An 11230-nucleotide genomic window follows, 5' to 3' on the forward strand; every position below is an offset into this window, starting at 1 on the left:
CTATTGCATTAAATATTTCTTTAGTTAGTTGATTAGTTAATAAAGGACCTTCAAATAATATAAAAGAGTAATATCAATAACACAAGGAAAACTTGAGTTTGGTTCATTTATGATAATTAAGTCATTGTTATAGAAATATGTTTATTAATAATATTTATTATATTAGCACTGAAAATCCTAGTTTACAGACTGTAATAAATAACCATAATCTATCATAATAATCAAGTATTATATAACCTCAGGAATTATTAGTACAAAACATATTCAGATATATTGAATTTTTAATTTAGAGATAAGAATATTTGTAAATAAAAGAGTAAAAAAATACAAAAAAATAACTCATTGGAGTGATTTGTAGAATATAATTTGAGTCAGTTAGAATTACTTTAATTTTAATTGAACATATACACTTTGTTTTATTCAATTGAATCAAAAAGATCTTCTTCTTGAAAGTGTTTATTGAAAAAGTTACTAAAACCACCTGCCAGTATCACGATAGAGACGTTGGATGTTGAAAAATATTTTGAAGTAATAAATGCTTCTTTTAATGCCCGAGCACATTTTGGTCCACGTTGTTGTGACCTCATGCAGTGAACAACTATGTAATTATAATTATGATACTTCTCAAGAATTTGAGGAATTTTCTTCATAAATTCAGTTACTCTGTAGTTGATTGCTCCGTGAATTACACAAGTCCCAACATCACTTGAACGAACATCGAATATTTGTAGTTTAATTTTCTCATCCTTCATGAGTTGGATTAATTGTTCATCATTGATATAATCTACTTCAATATCCATAGTTTAGTATTTTTTTTAGTTTTAGATTGTTTTTTTAAATAAACAAAAAGAAATGTCTTTACTAAGGATTATTCATAATAAAGAAATTCATTTAAGGAGTTGTTTCATTTTTATACTTAAAAGATATCCATAGCCTTATAGAGTAATTTCTTCGTCAATACCAATTCTTTTAAATTCATCAAACTTGATTGAGTTGTATGTCTTTTATTTGGGTCATCATTCCAACATTTACTCATTAATTTGAAATATTCATCACTCATTCTTTCTGGTTGATCGACTTTTTTCCATACGTAACAAGCTTTGGTATTTTTCATTGATGATTAAACCTTGAACTATTCAAGCCAAATACAAATTTCTCAAGAAATATTTAATACTTTTACTATAGCAAATGAATATATATCACATAGATATGAATATTTCTCATTATCTCTGATTCCATATATGTAAGAGTTCTAATACCTTGACTTAACTCTTTTGTGTTGTATTGTATAAGAGTTATGCAAGTACTAAAACAGTTCAATTAATTTATCACAAGTGTTACTCACTGGATTTATTGAAAAAATTAATACATTTTAACTTTTGACAACCCTATGTAAATATTAGTCTTTGTGTAAATAAAAACAATGAAAAGATATTGTCATGAAATAATTTAACATTAAGTGAATAATTAATTTCATTAATGTTGCTCAACAACTGACTTAAATATCCAAATTCATCATATTCTATTATAATAGAGTTTTTATCAACTAAATAAACTCTTCAGATAAAAACTACACTACACTAACTTCTAAATTGAATCATCACTTGGGGTTTATGTTCAAATTCTCGTTTTTTGTTGTTCAGTAGCACTTTTAACTTTAATTCTCTTTAATAGTCACACTTCTTCCTCTTCATTTTCATCCGAAAATATAAATAAAAGTCCTTCTGAAATTATCAGTAATTCTGGTATTAAAACATTATCATTAAGTTTTAATAAATGTCATATTCAAATTTAATGACAATTTTTCAGTACATTCTTCATCACTTTGAATAACTTTCAATGATATTTCATCACAATGTTATGATACACATTTTAGTATTAAAATCAAAACAATATTAATTCCAATACAAATTTCAAAAACATCTTCTTTTGGTTTAATACCCAACGAATACTTATCTAAACTATATAATTCATGAAAAGTGTATATTTTCTTAGAATTATTTGAACTCTTGAGACTATCCAATCTATTTATTGCAGTTATTGATTCAACACTAACAAGTTTACTTGTTTTACTGCTAAATTCTAATACAAATTCACTAGCATTTAATGGAGATTCTTTAATTATTAACCTCATCCAATTTTAAAGAATCTTTATTTGTGATATCATATGTAGTACATGAAGCTTTTTTTATTGTTTCTTCTTAAATACAAAAGTTACAATAACGTAATACTAATAATAATAACTCCAGTAATAACTCTAACAATAATTTTTAAACATTCTCCATTCTTAACTCCAAAGTTATTTGAACATTCAAATAAATTGATCAAAATTACTTTTGATACAATATGAAATCTAATACATAAAATATATCCTCCATTTGAAACATATACATAATTACGATTCCATGAATTACAATAACATTTCCAATATTAATAATAAATTCACGGTTTAAACAATCTTCATAAGATTGTGTCAAATTATAATCTGACTTTCCAATTTTATAAAAATAAGTCATATTAATCTCTTCTACACTCCTGAATATCTTTGTACTGTTACCTTCCTCTTTCTATAAATATCAATTATTAAGCAGAATTAACATAGTAATATTCATTTGTACAAATGGAGCATGTCTTATTACATTTCAAACAAACAAAGGCATGTTCTTCTTCATTTGAAGAAAGATGGTAAGGAGAATTACACATTAAACAATATCCAAAAGAAGTATGTTCACATAGGGTATGACTTAATTCAACAAACTCATATATCCTCTGTCATTCATTATCAGTTAGTAGATATTTAAGAACATATCTGTTAATACAAGAAGTACAATAATTGCTTTTTCTTTCAGATTCTTGATAAATAGATTCATTCTCATTTAAGTAATATTCAAATTCATCATTTTTGCATTTGCTGATGATTCGCATTGCAAACAATGAAATACTTAATTGAAGTCACAGCCGACTTCTTTCAAAACACATTTTCGATGTGGAATCTAGTTTGAAAGTAAATAAAAATATTGAAGTTGTAATGCGCTCACTACAAGAATTATCACATGGAAAACATTTCCAATATTCCATCATATAACAATGACTTTCATATGGCAAACAACTTTATATTAAAATTGTTTCTTTACAGTGTTCAGATTCTTTAGCAATATATTCTAATTCATTTTAACTGTTCATTTTATAAATATAACCATCATCTCAGACTGAACATTTTCTTTATGCATATATTATAGAATAAACTAGACAACCCAGAAAATTATAACCACATTCTCCACACATCTCATCTTTGAGCTAATAGTCATCTTCACAATAAATTCAATAACTACCAAATAAATCTTGTGTAAAATCTGTATCATTGTAGAAAACTCTTAATTGAAATACAAAGACTTGTACCAGTTACTTTTCAAGTAAGTTTTATTGAAACATTAATAAAACATTGTATCAGCAACATTTTCATTATAATTACTTTGACAAAGAACATATCATTTCAATAACAAACTAAAACACTGACCATCATGACATATCCCACTACCGTCACATTTTTGTTTCATATCTAAGGAAATCCATAAACCACCATCACATTCCTCACAAATTATTTGGTCATTTATAATAAAACACTATTCACATCTAACGCCTGATTAACTATAAATGATATATGTGTTGTTTGCTATATTCAGTGTATATTCCTCATTACATTCAATAAAATGAATTCCACCATAATACTTACAACTATCCACAATCTTAATAAGCTTACATAAAATTTCTGAGGTATTAGCATTAACATCATCTATTTTATGAATGTAATACATAGAATAATATTTACTACACAATACATCACTAACCTCAGTTTGGCAAAAGCCAATATCAAGAAATTCTAAAACAATTCAAAGAGAAGTAATAGGCTATCTTTACAATTCATAAACTCTTTAACAAAAAAAACCTTAAACAATCTTTTGTTTATGACTTTAACAATAATATTTATTAATTCTTTTTAAATATACAAATTCCTTTTCATCCTTCTTCTAAGTTCTGGTAAAACATTTGTTAATTACTATTCATTTAATACTTCTATTAATTAGGTAAAGAACGTAAAATAATATCTCTACCTAATCCCCATATTACTTCTATAAATAAGAACTTAAAATAAAAAAAATAGTGTTAAATATAAACAGAATACATCAAACATTGGAAAGCGTTATTTTTCAACTTGTTGTTCTTTGTCCTTTATTATTGGAGGTGTTCTTGGAGAAATTCGTGGTGAAGTTTTTGGAGAAGTTTTTTCGCTTTGAATAGTTTGTGATTTTATACGAGGAGAAGGGACAGCTAAATCTTTAGATTCGTAAAATTGTCTTATTTGACCAAATTTACTAGAGAAAATTGTCTTTTTATTATCAATGTTAATCTCTATTTTATGTTCTTGGTGTTTAACACCAGTTGGTTGTTGTGAGCTACTAACATTAGAAGAAGGAGAGATTGATTTACTTTCTACTTTTTGGTTAGGAACTTCTAATGAATTTCTTGAGTCATTGAGAGGAGATATAATTGAAGGTGTTAAGGTAGTAGATGAAGAAACTGAGTTAGGTGTGTTTAATGGAGAATGACAAAATTTTGAAGGAGAGAACTGTGTTCGTTGTGGACCAACAGAAAAAATAACAGACCTCATTACTGGAGAACTCTTTTGGAAATCACTAAGATTTGCAAATGTTAGTTGTGTTTTTGCTTTTAGATTCAAAGAGTCTGTTTTACCAAAACGTCTCTTTTGAACGTGCCTCCTTGGTGTTTCTATTAGTGAACGGGTTGAATCATTTAATAAATGTGGAATAATTCTTGCATTCTTTTTTGCTATTAGTTCATTTGCTGGTGATGCTTCTGAAGAAACAGCAACCCCTGCATTAATTTGAAGAACAGTAGAAGTAGAGAGAAAATCAATAGAAGGTAAAGACAATACAAATTCGTGTACAACCTCTACTTTTGGTTGTTGATTAATGACATTACTTGAATTTAGAATTAGAAAAGATAAAATACGTTCTGATAATCCTGGTGTTAAACCATAAAATAATAAAGGAGCAAATCCTTGTGGTAATATATCTTTAGAGAAGGAAAAATGTAATGACAATAATTGTATGACTATACTAACAATAGGTCTCATTGCATCCGTTAATTCATCAAATGCTCTTCTTAATAACTCAATACGATCTTCTTTATCTAGGAAATCAAATGACACGAAATGTTTTGTATGTTCAATTGGAATCATTGGTTCGTTTAATGATAGTAAATACATAACAAGTAATCCTCCTGCAATAGGACTTCTTATAATTCCCTGTTCTTCAAAATTTCTTATTTGAGCAACACAATCATCAACCCTTACATCAAAATATCCTTGTTTGGTAAATTCTTCAGAATTATAGATAACTTCAATTAATCGTTCAAATTGTTTTGGAACTCCAGTGTTAGAACATTCAATGTCATGTCGGTCCGTTCCAAACAATCGTTGGTATCGTTGTTTCCTACTAATTTGACAAATTCTTTTAATAAATCCTCTTGCCGTTGTTAAATCACATGTTAATGTTAGTGGAGATGTGAATGATAGAATTAATCTATTGTCAATATAATTTTCATCTAGCCTAAAAGAAATGGTATTTTTCCAAACATTTAGTTCTATAGAAAGTAATTCAATTGGATAAATAGCCTTAAAATGTTCTTCGACATAAATAATTACCATTACATCAACTATAATAGCTATTGCATTAACATTATCTAAATGAAAAACATATTCATTGTAAAACCGTGCTGATTTAAAGCGAAGTCTATCACTTAATAAATCTCCTAATTGACTTTTTAATTCACGAAGAGGTAGTAAATAAATAGTATCTCCATCAGTCCATTCTATTTCATCTAACGACAATGACGGACACATACAACCAACAACTTTTTCTCCTTTAAGTAAGATAGGATATGATGGTATTACTGTAAATGTTTGAAGAATTGGTTGTAATTGATTTAAAGGAAGGGTTGGATCTAATGGAATCGTTGTTTTACATACTTCTTTATTATACTCCATTACTAAATTAACATATAACACTTTTTGTAAAGCAGTAACAATTACCTCAGTCTCTTTTACTGCAATCTTGATTCTTCCAACAGGAGAAGATGGACTCATTGATTCATTAATACTATTTCCAGTATAAAAAATATATATTTGGCATTTAGAAACATCAACACCCATTGCATCCCAGAACATTTGAGAAATTAATACATTTGCATTTTTAGCTGCAACCACGACTAATTCTTTTCCTGGATAATGTAAAGTTAGTCGTGTACATCCTGCTGATAATGGAACAATAGATGAAGTTCGAGGTTCAATTTTTAAAGATATGTCAAATGCTTCTTTATCACTCATAGTGACTTCATACCTTGAATCTGAGATTATTGCTGCTTGAATTTCTATATTTTTAATGATTAGTTGAGCATATGTTTGTTGGTGCATAAACATAACTTGTTCTAATATATGTGCAATTTGTCTGCATTTACCAAAATTAACCATTTCATTTTCTTTAGTTTTATTACCAAAATTAGTAAAAGTAAGGTCACTCAATATTAAGCCAATATATGGTACTGTTGGTTTACCAACTAACTGACGTGATTCTTCTCTTAAAACATTCCAATTTTTATCTGGGCAAGCAATAGGAATTAACTTATTTAATATCTTTTTACTCTCTCCACTTATTGAATCAAATGACCTCTTTAAACGATGAATGGAAGATGTATTAAAAAGAAGAAGAATACATAATAGTGTATCAAAATTATGATATTCAAAACAATAATCAGCTACACGAACAAGTCTTTCTATAATCGCTGCTCTTTGAGTTGTTTCAGTTTCATTTAGAATCATTCTAGTGAAATGGTTCTGAAGTCCATTAAAAAATGTTTGTGCATAAACAATATTTTGACAACTCTCTTTCTCACCATTTGACCACATTAACATTTCATATAACCTAATTCTTCTAAACATATCTGAAACAATAAGAGTTATTTGACGAGCATATTCTATTGGATGTATTGACTGAAAAATAGTTGGATTTAATGTTCGTCTAATAATTTTATTTAATGAAGGTATTGATTGTTCTACGTTCTTTTGACATTGAACATATTCAACTTCAACATCATTCATCTATAATATGTTAACATTTAATTTTTATATAATAATAAATAACAAACAATTCTTTGATAACATTGTTTAATTAAATGATGTTCTCGTACCATTCCATAACTTTTAAGTAAATTTAATAACTTATTAACAACATCATTAACTGAACTTTCATTTTCTTTAATAACTCCCCAAATATTTTCAATCCAATATTTAACTGCACTAATTACTCTTGCCCTAATTAATAGACTTGGTTTAGAATCATCATTACATCCTACTTCATATCTTTCAATCATAGCTTCTAACATTTCTTGTGTAGAACAAAAACCTGTGTAAGTCCAAATAAATGCTTTCATCATTCCATTTTGTTCTTCACTACAAAAACATTCAATAAGTCCACGAACATCCCCTTTAATTACTTTACCATTAATATCTCGTTCAATATATCCTGGGGGCATAACTTTTTTAATTTCTTTTCTCCTTTTTGATGTGTCATTTCCTTCATTATGAACAATGACAAATTTACTACTTTCTATTCCATTTTTCAAAATATTAACTTCACGAGCCAACCTTATTTGTATTCGTTGTTCTGTCATATAATTTCTAGGATTTTGTAAATATCCTACTAATGAATCATTTGATTTTGTAGAAAATGTTGTACTTCTTTCATTGTGGAATAATCTGTTTTTATGTGATGGATCAATAACAATTGTTGGTTGCATAAAACCAATTTACACTTTAATTTTTTAGTTTATTTTCAGAAAAACAGAAAAATTTATCTTCAAATTGGTAAATATTTTTTTTTTGTTATTTTTCTTTTTTTTTTATTAATTTAAAAATAATACATTTTATAATAATAATAATAATTCTCATTCACTTAAAATCTTCATTCAACAAAAAAAAAATCACAAAAATGAAATTATCAACTAAAAATAAATACCCTTGTTATGATGGAATTACCACATATTAAAAGCAACTCAGGAAGATATGCATTAATGAAACAAAAATACTCAAATAAAAATAAAGGAAGAATTACTGTTGTTTCAAGTTTTATTTTCTTTTCATTTATTATTCCACTTGCCTTTGGTTATGCTATATGGAGACCAATGACCCTTCTTTGGACATTTACATTAAAACAGTCCAGTCATATTTTTTGGATATCATTTTGTTGTTGTTGGATATTATTTAATATTAAAGTTTTTGAAGAATTAATATATTCAAGAAAGTTATTAGTAATATCAAATATTGTTTTAGATATTTGTATGATTCCAACAACAATACTTCCTTTTGCATTAAGTTATGATATATTTCAGGTAATACATAAATTACTTTTTGGAAGTTCTTTAGTATTTAAAACAAGAAAAATATGGGGATTTTGTATTTTAACTATTTCCTTTATTCTAAATAATATTGGATTTTATAGAGGTACTCATATATCTACTATACATTATACTATTAAAACAAAGAAACTTAAACATTCTAAAATTCGTATTGCACATATTTCTGATATTCATATTGGTTCAAGACTCGATAAATTACCACAAAAAATGGTAAATAAGATCATTGAAGAAAATCCTGACTTAGTTGTCATTACGGGTGATTTAATTGATTCACATAATGTCATTTCAACTGACCTTGCTTCTTTCAGTGCATTCAAAGAAAGAAATATTCCTATTTATTATACTATTGGAAATCATGATATTATGGCAGGAGAAGAATATGTGTCAAGTATATTAGAATATTATGGAATTATTTATTTAAAAAATCAAGTTGCTCAAATAACTGTTGGAGATGAAACTATCCAATTAGTTGGAATTGATGATGTTCAAAGCATAACTAAATATAATGAAATTTTTAATTCTATAACTTCCTCAATACATAATAATATTTATACAATTCTTCTTCACCATCGACCTCAGGGATATAAAACTTCTGTTCAATCAGGTCAAATTGATTTACAACTTGCTGGTCATACCCATGATGGTCAAGTATTTCCTTTTAACTATATTGTTCCATTATTTCATAGTAAGTCTTATGGAATGTATCATATTAAAGATACTTCTAAAGAACTTATTTTATACACTCATCCTGGGTCATGTGCATGGGGACCTCATTTTAGAACAGCAGCAAAAAATTTGATAACAATCTTTTCAATTGAACCTTCAAATTAATAAAATTTAATTCAAATACAATGAATAAAAACTAACGTCAAATAAACACATATCAAATTAAATTACTTATTTGTACTAGATTTTATATATGATGTATTTGTTTGTTGAATAATACTTCCAAATATATCTGGTTCATTTTGTTTATAATCTTTTCCAGGTAATGGCGTTTCATGTCGAGTATGGTGTCCTTTCTTTGAGGTATTACTAATAACTTGTGACTGTTTATCTAATGAGTTTGTGTTCATTAAATAATAAGTTCCTTGTTCTTGTTTTGAAATAAAAAGTTCTTGTAGTTTAAAAAGGATAAAATATATTTAAACACTCAATAATAATTTATATTTGTAACATTTGTTTCGATGTTTTTTTTTACTTTTATTATTCTCATTGGTTCAGTCGATTTAGAGACAAAGTAATTATCCTGACAACAAGTTATGAATCTCTGAAAATCCCTTCATTCAAAAAATGATAATTAAATAAAATGGGTTGAGTTGTAAAGCGTTAATGAAAAAGACTAAAAGATGACGTAAATCTGAATGTTCTAAAGTTTAGGTTAAATTTAGTATTTGTTCAATAAAAAACTTCAAGGCTAAGCAATTGTTTAAGAAAGAATAAAGTCACAACACTAACAAATAATAATACTTAAACAATGCAAGTGGATTTAAATTGTTATTATGCTATAAAAATAATTTTATAATAAAAGAAAACAATATATAAAAATTTCATTAGAACATTGAATTAAAAAATAGTTTTAGAAGAATTACTTTGTCTCAGTTGTGATTTCTTATTTGCTAAAAACCCAACAAGAAGACTCAATAATGCTATAACAACAAGAAGAACTCCTCCTAGTAAATAAACTGCTTTAGGATTATAACTGTCTTTGGGTGGGTCATTGTTCTGATTAATAATACTAACACATAACTCTAAATCAATTGGTTCGAATGCAGTCACATTAAAATAAATAATTTCTCCATTTGTTACTTCTAATTCAATTGCATTTGTTTCTTCATGTTGAAGAATTGAACCAAAAGATTGAATTGGGAAACTCAAATGACCATCTTCACAATGGTCGTACATTTCTACTTTGGCATGACCAATTTGATTATCACCACAAAAAGTTAATGAAACTTTCTCGTCATTGTCTATTCTTAAAGAGAAGACAGTTGATGATTTAATTTTGATATTGCTTGGAGTTGACACAGTAGGAATAGAAGAACATTGTGATGAAGAAACAAAGCAAATGAAAAAGAATACAAAGAAGAGCTCTTTCATTAATTATTTTATGTATTGGCAAATGTTTAGTTCATAACCTCTTTTAATTAAACTCAGTGATCCAAAGTAATTCCTTACAATACCATGTCAATCCATCCGTTCTTGAGAACTTTACTTTTTTCTTTTCCATTTTACAATTCACTTATGAAATTTCAAGAATATTTCATTTTTGTTTTATATAACAGTTTAACTAAAAATAGTAAAACAAAATCTTCAGTATTTTTTACATTGAGAAAAAAAAATAGTAATAAGAAGCTATATTATTAAACTAATAAAAAATTATATTCAATACTTAGTTCTTCTTTTTCTTCTATAAAATACTTTCTTTTGATTTTCAAAGAAGAAAAGAGAAAGTTGAAATCAGTAATTCATAGAGAAAAAAATTGTAAAATAGGGATGAATTGTGTAAGATAGAAAAACCTAAAAATCAAATCTTAGGAAACGAAGAAGCAAAACAAAAGGAAAAGATAATCTCAAAAATCGTTAAAGTTTATATGAATTTAAGCGCGGACCAATCGCGTTCATCAGACGATGAAGATGACGGAGTACCGATACGGCCCCATACTACTGAAGGTGTAACTAATGGACCATCAGTTTTACTTCCCAGTATCCCTATAATGAAGAAACGTAAAGCAGC

The 11230-nt window shown here is 26.9% G+C and overlaps 4 protein-coding genes across 4 annotated transcripts; 1 reads left to right on the top strand and 3 right to left on the bottom strand.

Moving 5' to 3' along the window:
- Positions 1–416: 416 nt before the first annotated feature.
- On the bottom strand, positions 417–800 carry ENU1_020030 (hypothetical protein; the record flags this gene model as incomplete). Its single annotated transcript, XM_008856965.1, has 1 exon — positions 417–800. The coding sequence occupies one exon, from the start codon at positions 798–800 to the stop codon at positions 417–419; it is 384 nt and encodes a 127-aa protein (XP_008855187.1).
- A 3401-nt stretch (positions 801–4201) lies between these two features.
- On the bottom strand, positions 4202–7875 carry ENU1_020040 (Ras guanine nucleotide exchange factor, putative; the record flags this gene model as incomplete). Its single annotated transcript, XM_008856966.1, has 2 exons — positions 4202–7177; positions 7225–7875. 2 exons carry the CDS (start codon positions 7873–7875, stop codon positions 4202–4204), a joined length of 3627 nt encoding a protein of 1208 aa, XP_008855188.1.
- Positions 7876–8100: 225 nt separating this feature from the next.
- ENU1_020050 (phosphoesterase, putative) lies at positions 8101–9324 on the top strand (the record flags this gene model as incomplete). Its single annotated transcript, XM_008856967.1, has 1 exon — positions 8101–9324. The coding sequence occupies one exon, from the start codon at positions 8101–8103 to the stop codon at positions 9322–9324; it is 1224 nt and encodes a 407-aa protein (XP_008855189.1).
- A 735-nt stretch (positions 9325–10059) lies between these two features.
- On the bottom strand, positions 10060–10593 carry ENU1_020060 (hypothetical protein; the record flags this gene model as incomplete). The annotated part of the gene is made up of 1 exon (XM_008856968.1): positions 10060–10593. One exon carries the CDS (start codon positions 10591–10593, stop codon positions 10060–10062), a length of 534 nt encoding a protein of 177 aa, XP_008855190.1.
- Between the last annotated feature and the right edge of the window lie 637 nt (positions 10594–11230).

This window comes from Entamoeba nuttalli (assembly GCF_000257125.1).
Source record: "Entamoeba nuttalli P19 unplaced genomic scaffold asmbl_2345, whole genome shotgun sequence".
Classification (NCBI taxonomy): Eukaryota; Evosea; order Mastigamoebida; family Endamoebidae; genus Entamoeba; species Entamoeba nuttalli.